This window comes from Chlamydotis macqueenii, chromosome 7, assembly GCF_036417535.1.
Source record: "Chlamydotis macqueenii isolate bChlMac1 chromosome 7, bChlMac1.mat, whole genome shotgun sequence".
Lineage (NCBI taxonomy): Eukaryota > Metazoa > Chordata > Aves > Otidiformes > Otididae > Chlamydotis > Chlamydotis macqueenii.
In genome coordinates, this window is record NC_141562.1 from 23,838,651 (window position 1) to 23,858,943 (window position 20,293).

Sequence of the window (20,293 nt, forward strand, 5' to 3'; positions counted from 1 at the left end):
GGTATTAATAGCACACATCTAATCTTTTTACAATTGGTTTATAATAAATAAATTTTTAATGGTGCAAACATTTTTTCACAGTTATGTTAAAAAGCTCTAAATTTCTGTTTGCTTTCCTTTATTCCCTGAATAATATCATCTCAGTATTGCATGCATAATCTTTTTGCTTTCATGAAGGTAACTTTCCGTTAAGCAAGATAGTTAAATAACTGCAATGGGAACTGTAAGTGTGACTGAGAACAGACCAAAGCAGGCTGATGTGTTAGCACTGCACAGAAATATTTTTCTCCATGAACAGCAATTTCACAAGAAGGCTATCGGCATTGGTATACAAACTAAAACTCCTACAGGATCAACAAGGACAGCACTATCCTTACTTAAAAGAGCGGAAGATGTTATTCCTCTCCATTTATTAAATGATTCAACATTGCAGTATGCCTGCAACTAATTAGTATGATCAACACAGTGCAGGGCAGGAACAAAAGCAGATCAGCCTCTGAGATGTGCTGATGTAAAAGCACACAGGAGTATACATTTTTAAATGCTGTCCTATAATTTATAACCATTACATACTAATCTTTCCTGATGGAACTTTCATTTGTAAGACTGAATTTAATGTCATTTCTGATTAGGCCTGTCTCTGAATATTAAAACTGACCCCCAGGTTTATCCACTTACTAGCAGTTAAATAACTTACGTTCTTTAAGACTGCTTTATACTAAACATTATAGAAAATAGAAGGTCAGTTACTGACAATTAAGAATGATACTGATGCACGTAAAAAGAACATCTATGTTTGGCAAAAGAGAGAGAGAAATATAGGTATATTTGCTAAATCATATACTTACCATTAGCACTGCAAAGTTACTGAAGTGTGTACTCTGAATGGTGGAAATATTGCCTGCAGAACTAATTATGTGGCACCCTTCTCCCCACCAGCCTCCATGTCCATCTAGAAGGTCAAAATCCCAGAAGGCTGCAATGGGGTCTATACCTCGTGCAAAGTGCCTCAACCCTATAGTCAGAGGGCTGGTGAGGTTTCCAAAACTGCACCCATCTGCAAAAGCAACAAAGTGAATCAGAGAGATGGAGCGGAAAACCCTTTATTGATGAATGCTGTGTAAAGAGATCTGATATGATAAACTATGGGAAAAAGCAAGAGACATATACTCTTAATAGTCAAAATAAAATGTAGTGCTCACATTCAGAAAAGTTTGCAATAGTATAAATAAATCCGAACATTTCAGTCTCATAATGTGTCAAATGATCTAATCATCCTTCACAAAGCAGATTTTTTTTTTTTTTCGTTTCAGATTCTTCAGTTAGGACTACTCAGTGTTACACTACTGCCCATCTAACTGCAAGAAACAGCTCGGTTTCATGGTGTGATTAATAGCTGAGACAATTCTGCACTTCGAAAGTCACATTTAAACATTTAAAAATGTTAATAGGAATAAGAGCACTATTCAGTATCAAGTAAAATTAGCAAAATTGCATGAGTGAATAATTAATCAAAATAATGACTCACTAGCACATACAATATATCATATGTAGATAAAAGCCTTTATCAACACCTGTTTTATGTCCATCATGTCAGAAAGTATACTGGTGACTATTGATACATGCAACAGGGCACTACTCCCACTCCAAAAGCCTTATTTTTATCAGTGTCTAGGATGTTAACATTGCAATTTTCATTCTAAAGAATAAACCAAGGTTCTTTCCTATAGCACCATGCTTTAAGAAACAAGCATCTATAAAAACAGTCAACACACAGTACTCATACAGCAAATGCCTGTCTTTATTTGCAGGATAATTTGAATAAAATCATGCAGATAGGAACAATTGCAAACATTTGTACTAAAGAAAGAGACTGCTTCCAGCCTCTCAGCACACTGTGCACTCTACTCCTCTATTCTCTACAAATCAAGTATACCACAGCTTTTAGATTAAAAGAAATAACATGTAACAACTCCTCACCTATTTTAGCAAAAACAGCTGGTGTGGCAACGGTCCTACGTTTCCCATCATCGGCAAGATTTGATGAGTTTCCTGTGCTAGGAAAGAGTTTTCCATTCCGAAAGACAATAAACTGTAGCTTGCAAGTGGAGTTATCAACAGATTGCCAGGCTGAAGACTGAGAGAAGACAGACTGTGGCAAATGAACTGAAGCTACTGCTACAGCGTTCTGTACAATGAGAAAAAAAGAGAAACATTTAAAATGCAAATCACAACAGGGTTGCTTTCATGATGTTTTAAACTCCTGTACGAGAAATGTATGCTGCTGTCCTTTTCCAACAGACTGGAAGCAGCCAAAGAAGCACGAGCTGTAACCATGGGAATAAGATTGGTACAGTGCATATTAAAAGGGGAAACGTTGTGATTGAATGTGAGAGTCTATATGGTCAAGCTCCCTGCTGCAGAGGTGAGAATGGTTCTTACCGTGCCTGCTAGAGGGTCCATCAACACTGCAGATCTGATTTAAAGAGACAACCTCTACCAGGTTTTCTCCTTCACTTAAAACAGAATCAGACAACTTACATTAAAACATTTATCTGAAAGGGTACTTAAAGAGTATAAAAATAATTTTATTAATATAGAAAAAAAATCAGCAGAGAGCTGCAATTGCAGTATACAACACACTTCATGAATATGTTTTTTCTTGCTTCATATAAGGAAAAATCGGTTAAATCTGTATTTTAGTAATGCAAGATTAAAAAATATTACAAGCATTAATGTAACAGAAGAAAATAAGACAGCACTAGGAGAAAATGAATGAAGACTGTCAGATCACTATAATGGCTTTGAGTTGTGAGTGTGTTATACACCCTTTTACAAGCAGATAATTCCCTTACAGTAGAGCTATAAAATACACCAAACATTATGTTCTGAGGACTTCATTCATCAAGCATTTTTGTCCTGCCAAAGTAGTGAACTAATCATTAAAGACTGAGATATTTACAAGAAAAAAACAAATGAGGAGCAATGGGAAAATAAACAGGGAGTCTGTCCTGAGCCTTGAAGAGAAAAGTCTATGTATTTAAAAACAAACAAACTGCAAAATGTTCTAATTTGCATTTTCCCCAAGGGCAAAGTACAGCTTCTGTGTGCGTAATTTACATAGATTATCACACAGTTTACTCAGAGCACATGTGTGCTACCTCTCTGAGAAGTAAAACAATAATCTTCACAATCACATAAACAAACATGACATTAATGCATGTGAGAGACAAAAGGTGCAACAGAGATCAGCGAACTAAAACAAATATGAGAAACATCTAGTGACCTCATGGTAAACATGGGAGAAAGCCATGCGTGGTCTGTGATGTCACTGCTTAAATAAACAGATAAAGGCTTCTGTACAATTTTCTCTTTATTATCATGTATATTACGGACAGGTTTTGCAATTTTAACAAAAAAATGCCCAAAATTCATTTTTAAGTAAGTATTCAATCTAGGTTGTGCTACTTCTTAAAAACACTTAGAAAAAGTAGAGCAAATAGCAAAAGAACATTTCTACAGTAGATTTAAAAATTACTATGAAGGCTTTAAGTGGAATTAACTGAGCTAAACATCAAGTACTTGCCCTTAGATTGTTTCCATTGCCTAATTCACTAAAGCTGTCATAATTGGCTTTATCGCATGCTTCTGAAAAAGACATATTTTACTCTATGATATCCCAAAGTACCTGTATATGCTGAACCTCTGATGATACCATTTTGGCCATAAAATTGTTATTAATAAGTATGTACAGAAATTTTTAGAAGTGTCATTTATCAAACCCCAGATCACTGATGAGGACTTATCTGGAGATGTACAGAAGTGTAAGAGAAGTTACAGTATGATTAACTTTCTATTTATGTTGGATTTTTATTATTATTCTGTGCTGGAAAAAGCAATAACAATGACATATTAAATTACACTAATTACTTATTATACTCAAAAATAGAAAGCTAGAAGCATCTGAATAAGCTTATGATAATGAAACCAACAGCTAAAGGCACTGGGATAAGCAAGAATGTGCTATGACTTGACAGAAGCAGCACTACACAAGCCAGAGAAAAGCACTTTTGCTAAGAGAGGAAATAGTCTAATTCATTGTGGTTCTCTAATTTCTTCTTCATTGTGACTTACTGACACCAACGGGAAAAAGTAATAGTGTAAAGGTGCAGAGAAGAGGCTGCACACATGTGAAGCACAGCAAGCTGGCATGCAGGTCTGCTGGCAGGTTGCACAACTTGGGGTTGCACACCCAAGTGATGTCCACCCCTCACCTCCTCACTATCGCCCTGTCTCTGCCCAGACAGAGACCCTTCACTAGGGGTCACTCTTTTATGCTTAAAAGATGGGAACCTAATCACGGTGCCCCAAGTCTTACAGACTACAGCTTTGCCTCATTGGGGCAGAGTCAAATGCAGTGAGGAAAAACTGTTCACAGCCTACAAAGGGATTTAGTGAGGACTGACCACACTCCTCAGGCTGACTGACTAAATCTCACACATGCAGCAACACAACATCCAATTACTCACATGACAAAAAGACACATTTACAGAAAATTATTTCTTCATTAGATTTCAGGAGAGTGTTCTTCCTTATTTGTTTCCTTGAAATGTACCAAGAATATGAATACCCATAACATTAACTATTTAATAATCCTTGCTAAATAATGTCTGCAGTCCTGGAAAACAGTTTAATTGTGAATACTGTTCTACATATACCTATTATTTCAAACTATTTATTTTGAGTGCAGGCAGCCTGATGAAGCGAAGGGCAAAGGTATAGGGCCATTCCTTGACTGGACAAATGTACATGCAATACACATTCACTGCACATTGAATATTTACTTCACATAGAAATTCCTCAAAATTAAACATCAAACTGTCTGCTACACCAACATGCCTGCCAGCAAGCTCATGTGCTAGGATATTAATGAAAAATGCACACATTGAGAGTGCCCACATATTGACAATGCTGTTTAAAAATATGAATAAATATTTGTGAACAATTTTGATATCCAAGATATGTGAGAATCTTTGCAATAGCATTAGTCATTATTCACAGGAGAGGGATGATCTGAACACTCAGGCAATCCTTTTATTGTGGTAGAGGATGGATGGAGCCTGACTGGAAGCTCAATTTTCGATTCTGCTAATTTTGCATTTAGTGATGGATAAGTCAGTTCACCACTCTTGCCTCAGTTCCCCTTGCATTTGGTGAAATAAAAATGAGGGTATTTCTTTTGCTTTCTAAGGTGCCCCTGAGTCCACAGATGAAACACAATAAGAGAACAGATTATTACTAATACCAGCGACAGTGACATCAAGTTTTGAGTGAATGTCTGTGCTTCAGATCTTTCAAAATCCACATAAATCATCTCAATTTTAAAAATGTTCTTTGGACATCATATCACCACGTCCCATAAGAACTGATATTTCCGAGCGTGCTAGTGGCAGCATCTCAGGAAGCTGCTCCATCTCTAAGAGGGGAGAAAGAGCACTAGGGAGAGAACCACCATCAAGTGTCCTGCATGGGAGCTGCAGCTTTGTAATGACACAGGTCAGCATTGGCATCTCACATTTTCCCTGGAACAGCGTAGGGTCTGTGTCAGCGATTTACTAGTCAGGTTTTAGACATTCAGTTTTCAAAATGGAATGTCAATAATCCCTTCACAACTCCATTTCACTTTTAGTTCTATTAACTGGATTGTACTGGCATTCGTTAGAAAAAAGAAATCCTGAACATACTGTGGATTTTTCTAAGGAATATTTTTCTGCTGGAAAATACTAGTGTTTCAAAAGTAAAGCTAACCACAGAGATCCATCCATTTGGGCATAAATAGATATAAATTATGCAAATTTCAAAAGCTCCCAGTTATCTTTCATGTAATCTGCCCAGATATTAAAAAATCTGCTGTGTGACCTGCAGCCATGGAAGGAGGGCTTATCAGCACTAAACCAGCTCTGACGATTTTCCGGGAGGGCTCTTAGGACTCCTGGCTTCTAAGACTTCTTGGAACCTGGGAAATTTTCCAAAAAGCCAAATGAAAGGTTGTTTTAAACATTCTGAATTGTAATTTGGAAAGCAGGGTTTTGTAAGTACTTCTGAAGTTTCATTTTTTGTTTCCATTTGAGAGCTTTTCTGTGTGCGTGTGAAATTTTTCAAAATATCTGACAAACAAAAACAGCAGAAATAAATCCAACTGGATCCCAAAAGTTTTAAATGTGAATGGAAAACCTCATTCTAAAGAGGAAATGGTCCTCAGGACATCAAGAGTTACAGACTCTTGACATTTCTGCAGCATGGTGACCCTTATTAAAAACATTTTAAGGGAAAAATGAAAGATTTAAAGTGAAGTTCTTCCCCAGGCAATTTTGTTCTGGTCAGCAGTCCATTATAATAGATGCTAGCATTTACAAGGAATTTTTAAGTGTTTAGGAAAGACAGCCTTTTGCCTTATGATATGCCTTTGTGATATGTTGGCACTTCTACTTTAACAATTCTTTAAAGAGACCTGCTCCCATTTTCAACATCGCTTCCCCATTATCTTGTTCTACTTGCCTAAAATTTAGCATAATATTGAGAGACCATACCCATTATCAGACTATCATTATCAAGCAACATACTCGGTAACCACTGTGGAATGACATAAATCAAATTATTTTTCAGTAGCACTTCCTTGTGTATGCTTTGATGCTAGATTGATTTTGAGCTCAAACACAGTATTTCTGTTTGAGATAAAATATATTTCATAGGAAAGCATCCAATTTTGAGTCCTCAGAACAGTTGTAGGGTGTATTTTTCCAGCTGGCAATTTCCTTAACACAAAAACCAGCACCGTAACAAGAGGTCAGAACAAAACTGGAGGGGTAGGAAAAAAGAAAAAAAAAGGAGCAAATGAAATCACCTGAATGCCTGGCAGAGAACTGGGAAAGCAGCTCCACTGCTTTCAGATTTTAAAGATGAGGTGTTTTATAGATTCAGATGCAAGATGCCAAATATTATATTATGAAAGACACAAAGGTGTTGCCAAAATAGGCACAAGCTATATAAAGTTACAGGAGCAGCAAACAAAAAGTAGACACTAAGCTCTATGGGTAATAGCCTCTATGACTAAATAGGTACTGACTGAATTAACAGTGTGGTCAAAGTAATAAAATCAAGCAGATACATTATTTATACATATACAATAGATCTTATTTAGGCCCTCAAACAAGACAGCAGCTCCTTAGAAGCAACTGAAGATTTCAATTTGATGTTAATGTTAGAGGTTTGGTGGTTAACATAATGAAAAAGTGCAAAATTGGTTTTTCAGCTGTCTGTCCTGCTAGATATTTAAATAACATTCCTTTAGAATTATCTCAGCATGTGATATATGAGATAAGGACAGGCATTTGTCCCAGTGCTGGAAGGTTTTAGGTGGACTGTACATGAGGATTGACCTCTTTTTCTGGTATGAAAAGTATCAACAAAAATCCCTGAAATTTAGACTGTCTAGGAAAATGCCAAATAAAGTTCCTGTAAAAAGAATGAAAACAATGCCAATTTTAAGAAATATGGTTATACAAGATACATACTCAATGACAATCAATTTGACAGTTCCTAAAAGAGACAGTACTGATTTTTATTTTTTTTCAATAGGGGGATACCAAGCATGGAAAGTAGGAGATCCTCAGCTATGTTAACTTACCTTTTTAGACTGCTGTTTAAACACAAGTCTAGAAGGTTCAGGGATGACTAGCAAGTGAAAAGCAAAATTTATAGAGATTCCCAGATAGAAAAGAAGAGGTACCTCCAAAAATGCAACATAAAATCACTTGGCTATTGAGATGAAATTGCTAAGCATGTTAGGATTATTATGTGATAAAGTCATTATGTAGTAATGCTGCAGTCCACATCCATCTCAATATCTGGAAGCCTAAGTACAAAGTACAAGATATCTTTGTTCTAGTCAGGTATGAATGCTGTTTTAACGCATAGTGAAAATGTAACATCAACGAGAAATATAGGCAAATTGTATGCAAAGGTACAAAAGCATCTTAATGTGTGTTAAAGGTTCTCACTATTTAATAATAAAGGTCTTCTAGAGTCATGCTACAGAAATGTTAGATTTAGCAAATAGCATGGTCATTCTAGAAAAGCAGGTAATATAAAATAATCTTGGAAAACCTGGTCATCAGTAACTGTTTTCAAATAAAAGTAAAAAATAAATGTAGTCTCCACATTAGAATTTTGTATTTCAAATTTGAAAACTTGGCAAAGTCAGGAAATTCACTGATAAAAGTTAATTGGACTTACAAGATCAAGAATGGATTAGCAGATTATAAAGGACAAGGAGTATAATCAGAAGGCCTACAAAAAGGCCTGATCTGTGAAACAAAATAGTATTTTAAGTTTAAATACATGGATGTATACAGTAATAATTGCCAAAATCATTTTACACAGAGAAGTAATTTCTTCAGAACTATATTAAGAAAAGGACAAGGAAAGAAGTAGAGCTGCCATATAGAAAAAATCAGGTATAGATAATACAAACCAGAAAAAAAATCAGATAATACATTTTTAAATTTAACCTCAATGAAAGTGTTGATCTTTACATGGAGACAAAGTTAGGATCAAGAATGAGAACAAGAATATAAAAATTACCACAAATGTCAAAGCAAAATTCAATAAGAGATTAATATTGCCATGCAAATCTTTGAAGGAACTGATATATGAAATCAAAGGACAATTGTTATTTTATTTTTTTAGGAATCTACCAAGTTGGCCATAGAGCAATGATGACTACTCTGTAAAATGATCTACGGTTAGGGTGAATGAGTGAACCAAATTTGGCATACAAATAACGGTATAGACCTATGCCCAAATGAACAACTTTATTGTGCAGTTCACAACACCACTCACAGCTGCTGCTGCTGCCATATTGGTCTGCTTCTGTGTCCAAATACAGGCTGCTTTTAATGAATTTGAAAGAGTTGACTGGTAAATTGCATGAAAATGTGGGGTGTCCTTTAGGCACTTCTATATGGACCATTATGTCATTGTTTCCGCATTCCAGTGTGATGCATTGAAGCTGCTTACGCACTCATACATTGTATCTCCAAACCACAGGTCAATATTTAGGACTTCATGATTAATGCATCCATGAAAATACGGACAGAAAATACTTTTTTTTTTTTTTCCCTAAAAAAAAGAAGGAAAATGTGTGGAATTCTACACGCAACAGATGACCCGCTAATCTGATATTGTGATGGAAAAACAGAAAGAGAAGAAAAAAAAAAATCAAAGAGAAAGATAACAGAAATGGAGACAGGGTAGATGTATGAAAGGTAAATAATTCCAGACTCACATAGTCTGGAATTGATAGTCCTCCTTGATAACTGTTTTACTGTTTAGACAAGCAATACAATTCACCTAATTTCTTTGGCCTTCAATAAAATATTGGATGCTACATAGAAAACTGTTAGCTCAGTTGAGACATTGAGAATTTGTAAGAAATAGTGTCACGTGAATAAGGAAGAAGCTAAAATTGATAATGCAATTGTTTACTTTGAAAGGGAAAGACAGGCCGGAGAGAATATATCCAAAGTTTCTATAAAAATCAGTTTGGGGATTTCCAATTTTTATTTGATGGCCTTGAAACAGAGAGGAATGTCACCTAAGACAGTGTTCAAAATAATGTTTTACAGATTTATAATGAGAATTTTTATTATTAACTGATGAAACAGATCACTTTGGGAACCAACAGATAAGGAAAGGGACCTGAAAGCACTGGTTGATTGCAGGATGACTCAGAGCCACTATGATTTAACAATTAAAAAAAAAAAAAGACAAATACAGTCCAGAACACACAAGATGATGCATTTCCATGGAAATACTCTGATTTTAAAGGCCTAATCAGAAACAAGCTACACTATTTTGATCAACTAGGCTCAGGAAAAATCACTCCAGGATAGAATGGGTGTAGAGGATGGTTAATAGGGTCACCATTAGAATGAATAATTTGTTTCACAAGTGCAGAGTAAGAGAGTTTAGCCTAGCAAAATGAAAGAGGAGGCTGTGCCTGTTGTCTTTAAAAATACCAGAGGAATAGCATCTAGGAAGGAAGAAGAGTCATGTGAACAAACAGCCAGCATGAGCACAAGGACAAACATTGGTCAAGAGCAAAAATGCAGACTTGAAAGTATGAAAATGTTTCCTAGCCTTTATAACAGAGAGGACAGGAGAGCTTTCAAAGATCATAGAGACACACACAAAAATTAACTACTCTTGAAAGAGTATTTAAAAATTTTGATAGAATTACACAGCACAGTTAGAAAAGTTTTGGTTTATTTCTCTGTTTTACAACAGAGAAAACTTATGAATTCCCTGAATAAAGGGATTCCTGAACTTCCTACTTCTTACATTGCCAGAATACAGTAAATAGAGTTTGTAAAAATCTCAGTAAGAAGAAAAAGAGTTAAAAAACCTATACAGTCACGGTAGATTCACGTAACTCACATCTGCAACAAAAAAAACATTAAGCATGGAAACGATATTACCATTTTTTTTTTTGAGAAATAAGAAAAAATTCTGCACACATGTAATAACTGCAGACAGTCAAACTTGAAAACTGAGACTTATTTAATGTAGGCACCTATATTTAGAAATCTTAAAATAAATGTCTAAAATTAAAACAATTAAACACAGATCTCACACAGAACAGTAAAAACTGAAGACAAAGGCATATTTCTATTACTTATCTTCCTACTATTTGTCCTTAAAATTGAAGGAATCTTTAGCACTGAAGTTACAAGAGCTCAGTCTCCTATACTTCCTGATGGTCAGGACAGCAATATCCTTCACAGATAACTGTTAACTTGTGACACCCAGATGAACACTGCTGAGATAAAATGACATAAAAATGGAATAATCCTAATTACTACACTACCATTCCTGAACAAGAACCCCAAATTTACTCTACCTGAAATAGAATATAAAATGAAGATATCCTTCATTGGCGGTAGCATCAGTAGTAGCACTAGTGGGTAACCTTCTGTCTCTGAATAAAAGATGAAATCCTTTCTTTACACTGTTGGATCAGCTAGCAATCTCCCATACAGGCTGCATCTATACGTAGGACCATAATACCGAACTCTCATATTGTGGTGATTTCAAAAAAGGCCTTTGAAGCAACTCAAATATCATTTGAAACAGGTCATTCCACAAAAGCCTCATAAAACAATTAATCTGCAGACACCCTCAAACATTATTTCTCCAGTAGATACAATGTAAGAGCAAGGATTAAGAACCACATTAGTGAATGATTTACTGCTGATAATGTGATAGTATACATTTTGCATATTCCACATCAGCAACCTCATTTTAAACTTTTCGTTTTATCCAAGTTTTCACCTTTTATGGTAGTGTATCTTTTGCCAAAATGTTGACAACAGAAAAAACACCGTAAAGCACAACAAAAATCAATAATGAGGTAACATTTTATCAATTGAATTTTATATGAGAAACATAACACAATTTTGTTATAATTAATTATTAGTTTTTAGTTTAATTTATATTACATTTTTATTTTAAGGATCTTTCTATATCTTTCAGACAGCGCTCCATGACTGCTTCAATTCAGGGTTCCTTGTTGCAAGGCAAGCAGAGACTGCAACAGACTTGCCATAATGCAGGAAGTTGTGTCAGAGAATGTGGAAAATTGGTCTTCCTGGGAGCATAAGAATTCCTAAGGGTGGCTTATGAGTTTTCAACTGGAATTTAAAGGGTTTTTTTTGGGGGGGAAGATGCTTAGTGTCTTAAAGGATTTTGGACAGACCCCCAAATGCACACTGTAACCTGTTGTTTTCCTCTGGACCTACAGAGACTCACTGCAGCTTCATTTTTAAAAAGATGGCTTCTGGCAGTGCGCTCTACAGGAAGACTCGCCCTCTTAGGAGTTTGGTTCACTGAGCGCTTCAGGGATGCATTAGCTCCTAGAAATACTACATTTTCCTCTGAGCAGCCTGTGATAAAGGAGTATTTTTCCTTTTTATTTAGAAGCTTAGTTCATCTTCAGGCATTAAATATGTGAGATCTTTCTTGAGATATGATAAGCATATTCAATTTTACTATTACATTGATGAGACTGGTTTTAATTGTTGCAGATGCACTCAGAAGATGGGATGGGCATATGTTAAATTGTTAGAATTTAAAAATATAAAGTCACAGTAAATAATCTTGTGAGCTGTCTAGGTGGAACATTCAGCTACATAATTACAAAGCTATCACCATAAATCTTAGGAAGAGCAACATAATTATACCAAATACCTAACCAAACACCTTTTACAGCTCGTTGACCACTGAATTCAATTATACAGAGGTATTACCAGTTTGGAGGAAGGAATCATGGAATTCTAGCTTTGGTATACTTGCACACATGAGGTTTTTTTTTTCCATGACCACTTTTAATTTATTTTTTGAACTAGGTGAATTGTGTTAATATGTAGATCTCATAACAGTCTTACTTTCTGCATGGTCCGTAACTTAGTAATTATCATACATAAGAAACTATTATTAGGAATGTGAACAAAGAGGATATTTCCCAGTACTCAAAGTGTTAACAAAGATTTTTCTAAAGTGGACAAACACAATTTGGTTAGAAGGAGAAGGGATACTAGGTGGCTTATATGAATAAGAAAAACTACTCTGTACTAAATAAAATTCATATGTATTTTAATGGAGTGCAGTACACGCCATTACATATTTTATGATTTTTCTGAAGTCTTAGATAATTTGTGTGTATCCATTTAATGAATATGAGTACACAGTAATGCAACCATTAGGTAATATAGTAATTCAAAATGAATATTGCAACTATTTAATCATACTAGATGATAGGATTTCTAATTTCACTGATATCTTATTCACACTTAGTTAAGCCAGATAAACATAAAGTTCATTTAGTAACATAAGCTGGAATGTAGTGAAAAAGATTAATTCAGAAATTTTAAGTAAACTATATTGATATAATTTTCCTGATGCAAAATGAGCTTCTACATTGCATATAATGTACAGAAGTCCAAGTATTAAGTGTTTGCCTGGTGCTGCCTTTTCATAAAGATGACTGCAATGAAATGCTGACATAGCTGCCTGATGTCTACTGAAACATTGCCGCTGTCTGATAGCAAAGGAAAGCTGAAACTGCTGAAAGTAATTTTAGCAATTTAAGTCTTCAGGAAATGAATTTAAAAGTTCTGTATCATAAAATACCTCAATATCCAACAGATTTTGATTGATTCGGATGTTATTCTCTGGAATGATCCCTATTGCCTGTAGCCATTAAACAGTTCAGCCTCGGGTTACTCTTGCAAGCCATAACTTGAGTAAGGCACACATTTCTAGAAGCAGACGTGAGATCACTACGTTCCTTTGCTTTGCTATATAAAGACAGTTCAGTATTTGAAAAAGGAAAGCGGTAAGATCATCTTTTCTTTAGTTCACATATGCACAATCCTTATAGCTCTCTATAACTTCCTGAAGGGAGGTTGTAGTGAGCTAGGGGTCGGCCTTTTCTCTCGTGTAGACAGTGGTAGAACTAGAGGCAATGGTTTCAAGCTGTGCCAGGGGAGATTCAGGCTGGACATTAGGAAATATTACTTCTCGGAAAGGGTAGTCAGGCACTGGAATGCACTGCCCAGGAAGGTGGTGGAGTCACCGACCATGGGGGTGTTCAAGAAACGTTTGGATGTTGTGTTGAGGGATATGATTTAGCTGAGAAGTATTGGTGATGGTTGGACTGGATGATCTTTTAGGTCTTTTCCAATCTTGATAATTCTGTGGTTCTGTGAATCACATCTTCTTTCACTCTGTTACAAAATACAACTTCACTATCCTCACAACAGTCAAGAAAATGCGCCTTCTGAAGAGGAGCAAATATGATTTCTTCCCTCCTTCTGTTCCCAAATTCAGTTTTCCACTTTGAAAAACTGATACATTTTAGTCTCCAACTTGCCAAAACAATAATCTGCTTCCTGCGTTTTAGTCACTCAATCAATTTATTAGCTTCTACAGTACAGTCAGAAAGCCTGTCTTGTAAAGAAGAAATGTAAAAAAAAGTGAGTAAAGTGCATATAGTTGCACTGGCAAGAGAGAGGTTCTGAGTCACAGAAGCATTATCACGTTTGGTCTGAAGTACCCAAGGTCTCCACACCCTTGAGCTGCATGGTGGTAACATGGATATATATCAATAAAAGTGACATTTTAAGAGAATTCTTATAATTGAGATGTTGATTATGAAGGAGAAGACAGACACTCCACTACTGCTAGTGCCTGTAGTTGTTAGTAGCTGCTTTTCCCCAAAGCTCCCATACAAAATCATGTACCCAGCTCCATAAGCCTCACATACATCTTCAGGATTCTGATTGTCCTGGTTCTGGCCAGGATAGAGTTAATATTTACCTGAGCTGGGTGGAGAACTGAAGCTGGTAGCCCCTATGGCTGGGATAGTTAACTAATTAGCTAACAGCTGGGGTTAATTTACCCAAATTAGCCAAAGGGCTATTCCATCCCATCTGACATCATGCTCAGTATATAAGTGAGGAGGGTGCTGAAGGGAGGCCCCCTGCTACTTGGAAGAGACTGGATGTGGAGATCTGTTGTGAGCTATTGTACTGTATTTGTGTTCCATCACTGTCTTGTTTTCTTCTGTCATTACTGTTAAATTTACTTTTTGTTCAATCTCAACCCGCGTGTTTGGTTTTTTTTCTGGTTTTCTTTTGTTTGTCAAATCTCCTCCTATTCTCTCGGAGAGTGGGGGGAGTGAGAGAGAGACTGCGTAGTCTGGTCCCCGTTGGGGCTGAACTCCGACACTGATGTATCCAATGTGGACACAAAAGACAAGATAATTAGCTCAATATGACAATGAAATGGTAAAGTCAGAATTTCACCCTTAAAGTTCAGTTCTGGACAAAAGCCATGCTGAACACCTCGCTAGCACAAAACCAAAAATGAATTTCGTACATAAGTTTGTGTGTGAAATAAGAGATATTAAAGCAAACCGATTTATCCAAGGCTACATTTGCATAAATTAATTATCAGCACTAGTGGGTACAAATTTGTGCCACAGTGGTTATGTAAGCCTTTGTTTCTGTCTTACTTTCTTGACAACTGGACAGAGAAGGAATGGAGGAAAGGAATCCATCTGGAAAGTAAGTTGACAGTTCGTTAAGATTAGTACCATTTTCCAAGCCATTCTATTTTTGGATTATATATAGAAAATGGATATTGTCTAAGGAACAGGATATTCCCCCATTCTTTTTTTTAAAAGAAAATATACAAGTTGTTCTTCTTGCAAGTAACATATTTGCAGATATATTTTCACCAACAAGCTAAACCAGAGTCATGAGGAATCTCTGGAAATAAAACATTGTGGGATGTGTACCTAAGTACATTGTATGTATTGTTCATGTTAAAATCTGTTGTGTTGGTCCTTTGGTTCAGCCAGAAAGCTTTCAGAGCCAAACAGAACACTTTTACCTCCAGCTGAATTTCATTGTCCTCATCATAGATTACTAGATTATCTAGACAGACTCCTTAGCCTGGAACACATCTGTTCTAACAGAAGCACTTAGAAACAAACTATCTCAAGTCATTCTACTAAGTTTTTCTCCGGGACTTGTCACAGAGTTATGTGAACATCAGAAACATTTGCTAGCACTATCCACAGTAAAATCCACTAACAACCATAATGGAAGTGAGATCTGAGTGAATCTTCCATCAGACAACATCTCCACAAATCTAGCGATCACTTTATACAGTCCTGTTAGTTGAAGAATGTTGGAAGAAACCTCTTATTTCTTAACATTTCACAGATGCTAGGAAACCATCTAGGCATATGTGCAAATTTTTCTTTGCTACTGGAAAAATAGTCACTTGGTACAATCAATGTTAGACATTTCATTTCTAAAAGCTGACTGAATTAAAATCTTAATCCTCTAGTCAAATCAAGTTCTGTAGCTTAGCTGCTACAAAACAGTGCTGACCTTCTCCTGATCAAGATTTTTAAATACTAGCATACATTATCAGTTCTTGCCATCAGTCATCACTACATGAAACCTCAAGGTTTATATTGGGCCAGGATGGGTTTATATTTCTGGGGCACTATGCACTGTGTTGCTCTCACTCAAGCAAGCACCTTTGAGTTGAGAAGCCAAAGGAGGTCATTTGAGACTTCTTATATAGTGCATGAACCTAACTGAGGTCTGAAGTAACCCCAGGATGAGCATCCCCTCATTCCCATTCAGTGATCGTTGAGAATGAAGATTCCTGATATAATAGATTCCTTTAAATACTCAGATAGGTGCCAACCTAGCTAAAGTTAGATGGAATTAAACTCCTGTAGTAACAGAGACAGAGAATTAAGAACTTACATCAGCCTTCTGTCCCCATTTCTTAGATCAAACAAAAGGGAATAAACATAATTCTTCCAAATACAAAGCTGTTTTCAGTTTGCAGTGTACAACAGGAGTGGATGGGAAAGCACAGTCTTTTCATGTTGCTCACAGCTTTTGAATTAATACAAGTTTTCAAATATTAGTGCTGCAGGGCCTGTATACTGTAACAGTAACAGCAACATGTTCATTAAAAATAGCGGTCTATAAGCCATTAAGTGTTCATTTTTTAAATCTTGTAAATTAGTTATATAAGCAGCAAATTTGCAATTTAATAAGTAGAAAATGAATTGTTTTACATTGTTATATGTAAACATTCACAATGGTTTGAATATTTTTGGTCTTTCCCTCTTGCTCTACTGATTTTCTCGTCTTTTTCAGTAAAGGTCAATTCTTCTGGCATCAGTATATTTAATGTGTTCACAAATTCGTACCAAAGGCCTTTATTCTAAAGGGCTTCATCAAACACATCAATAGTGTGTACAATTCAGACTTTCTCAAGGGCTTCCACTGCCAAATTTGACTGATTTTTTTTTTTTTTCAAGTGTGTTATCATTCTTGCTGAATCACTTCCAGTCTCCTATTAAACTGATATGCCTTTATTTTAGGCAGTAGCAATGTTCATTTTCTAACATAAAAAATTAATATGTTCACCATTTCACTGTCTTTTTCTTCTGGACTCCCCAGTTTTACTTTCTGCATTAAATAGGATGGGAGTACTTTGCTGAATCCTGCACATGCATTTCTAGACTCTTACTACTGCTACTACCAGATGCTGATATGAGTACCTGACTGTATAAATTAATTATTTAGGAGCGAGGATCTGAAAGAAACGTGCTGAAGAAGGGAAAAGGAAAGAAAATCAATACAGAAAAAAATTGAGTCTCTCATGCCAACTGAAGGACTAACATCATGTACAAAATTAATAACTAACATTATTAGCTGAAAGACAGTGTATTTGAGAAGAACTGGCAGAGTTCCAAATTGTCTATCTCAGCAACGAGAAAGACTTAGGGTTTTTTTACCATCAGGAATTGTGAGTCCTGGAAGCTCTATATATCTGCAGTGATAGGAAAATACTGCTGTCAAGGGCGCAGACTCTACTGAAAACTGTATTCCCATTTTTCTCTGACTATTGTCTAACACAAAGAAGTATTTTTATAGCAAGTATGAGGGCCTAAATAAAACTAGAAAAGACTAATTTAGCAAAGTAACAAATGGATTTTTGTTCCTACTTTTCCCAACTACACCTAGACTTATTGTGTTGTTGTTTTTTCTTTTTTTTTTACAGGACATATTACCTGAAAAACAAAGGTCTTCTCTTAAAAACAGCATTAAGTAAATGTCTCAATTTTAACAAAATGAAATAACTCTGGTTAGTGTCCTATTTCCTTCCATACATAAACACAAAAATAAAAATTGATTTGCCACTTTGTGCTCTTCTGCTATTCTAAATTTTGATATTCCTACATTTCTTCAATAGATCTTCATTAACAATGCAGTGACAAATACATTCATAAGAAAACAAAATCATATTCACTAGTTATAAATATCTTACAGTCTGTCTTTTAATTTTATCACCTTGTTGGGGCTCTTTGAGGGACACACCAAAAACATATTCTCTGTATAGTTTTGATAACCTCTAGCTTTTATATATATTTTTTCAATGTCTCTGTTCAAAAGCAATAAGCCAAAAATGATGCAGTCTGCATGTCTAAACAGCAGCATTTTCTTGCTTTGTAACCTTGACATGGAGAATGCAAGATACTTGTACTTGTTAAGCCATGGTCTATTCAGCATCATTGTGTTAGCATTACTCACCAAGTGGAATTAAAAACTGCACTACAGTTACCATGACAACCAGCTGTCTCCACCATACAGCATCAGTTTGAACTTGTGCAGACCATTTCTAACAATGATTTAAGTCAACAAATTCAGTACTACCCTAAGGTAAAAATCTGGTTTAAGGATAAATAAATATTTTCAGTTTCATAATATTACTTAGTTTTTTATATTACAATATGCAATATTACAATACATTAATTCCAAGTACAACTTGGGAGATCTTCAGAGAGTTGCATTGACTTTTTTTAAAAAATTAAAGATAAATGGTAATCTTCTGGTCAATATACAGTTGAGGACCACTGAAATTCTTGACCCAATGAACACATAAAAAGCATATGGAGAAGAGAAGGCGTAACATTAATGAAGAGTTTCTGGGGAAAATGCATTAGAATATTTATTTAATCATGTTCTAAAATTTGAATAATGCTGTTGATTACCTTGGGTAGTATCACTAACATCATCAGTGTATGCTTGCTATACAGATTCTTACTAGAAAATAAAGTGTAATCCACATTCATCTAAAAGTATTAGCCAGCAATTCTCCACTGGGAAAATAATCTAAAACCTGGAATAGAATTTCTAGGCTGGGGAATTCTAAAATAAATTCCTTTTCTAGTAAACGTGCAGGGTTTTTTTTATTTTGCTTTTGTTTTTAATAATCAGTTTACGAGCAAAAAGAAGGCCCAGTTGCTTTTGAAACAGCTGAGCTATGAAAGAGAGAGGGAACAGGAATATATGAAATGTATATAATATTTACAGTGTCTGGTGAAACATCATACAACTGCCTGTCTGGTCACCTGTATGAAGTAGCCACCTGGCAATTTTCAGATCCTTTTGATCACCAAGCATGCTTTCAGTAGAGAACAGTCAGTTTTGATTGTCATAGCATAAACACACCATGGCAATGATGGCCAGGTCTGCTTGCAGATCAGTAGGACATATTGCTATGAGGAAAGGGGAAAACAAGAGCCTCCATAACAACACAAAAAACACGTATCAATTGTACATCTCTGTACTGAGTGTGGGGAGAGAGGGGAAAGAAAATGCTGCAAAAAAGATGGTTAAGCTATTTAAAATGTAATGTATGGTCAAACTAAAGGTAATAACGTAATGACACTATTTTTATGTAAGAAATTATTAAAAAAAATCAAAGACAGAAAACTTAAAGTCTATATTTACTAGAGAAACTGCTAATATTACATTCTGAAGTACATCCATATTAATGATGCATCCTACACTCACTCATTTTCCTGGAAGCAAGTGCCACAACTAAACATTACTGCAGATTTCCCATTTGGTATATGCTATAGCACTTGTTGCATCACAGAACTTAAAAACATGTCGGAAAAGAAAACTGGACAAATAAGTGTAATGCATTTAAAATTAAAACATTCAGAGGCTATAAGCAATCTGATGCTATTATGTGTAGTTTTAAACTGTGCTTAAGAGTTATTGAATTCTAACTCTGAGGAAAATAAATAATAATAAAAAACTTTAGTTCAAATATATGCTTTCAGTTTTAAATAATTTCATTTACATGAGAATGCTGGTCAGAGGACAGAAGGCAGAAAAAAAAGTGTAATCACAGAATCGGATCTAAAAGATTGAGGAAGCAAAAAGCACGGAAATGCATTCAGTCCTGGATCACTGTGGACAAATTTGTTATCAGTGACAGGCAATGTGAAATCAAGCACAAACTGAAATCAAACCCTTCCTTACGGTTACACTAAACTGAACTGACAGATACACTATATGCAAGGCAGAAAAAGAAATGGATTTCTATATAGCACTTCAATCTTCAACAATGGGACTGCATAATGTTTAACTGTAAAAACAGAAGAATTCAAGGCAGAAAAGAGGTAGAAAGCAAGAGAAGAAATAAAATATAACCTGAGGCTCTGAATCCACAAATCCAGACAGGAACAAACTTTGTACCAGCAAAAAGCCTGCACAGTCAAAGGTAAATGACAATGGGAAAACAAATGTGATTGTTACTGGAATTTAACAGATCTGTAACAATC

General features: G+C 35.5%; 1 protein-coding gene across 1 annotated transcript in view; it reads right to left on the bottom strand.

The window, feature by feature from the left end:
- LOC104483131 (adhesion G protein-coupled receptor A3-like) overlaps positions 1 to 20,293 on the bottom strand; it is a 279,708-nt gene that overhangs the window by 52,714 nt on the left and 206,701 nt on the right. Inside the window, exons 13-14 of the mRNA XM_086752545.1 lie at positions 1,981 to 2,188; positions 849 to 1,057 (exon numbers count right to left, since the gene is read on the bottom strand). Coding sequence (XP_086608671.1) covers positions 849 to 1,057; positions 1,981 to 2,188 — 417 coding nt within the window. The remainder of the gene's footprint in view (positions 1 to 848; positions 1,058 to 1,980; positions 2,189 to 20,293) is intronic.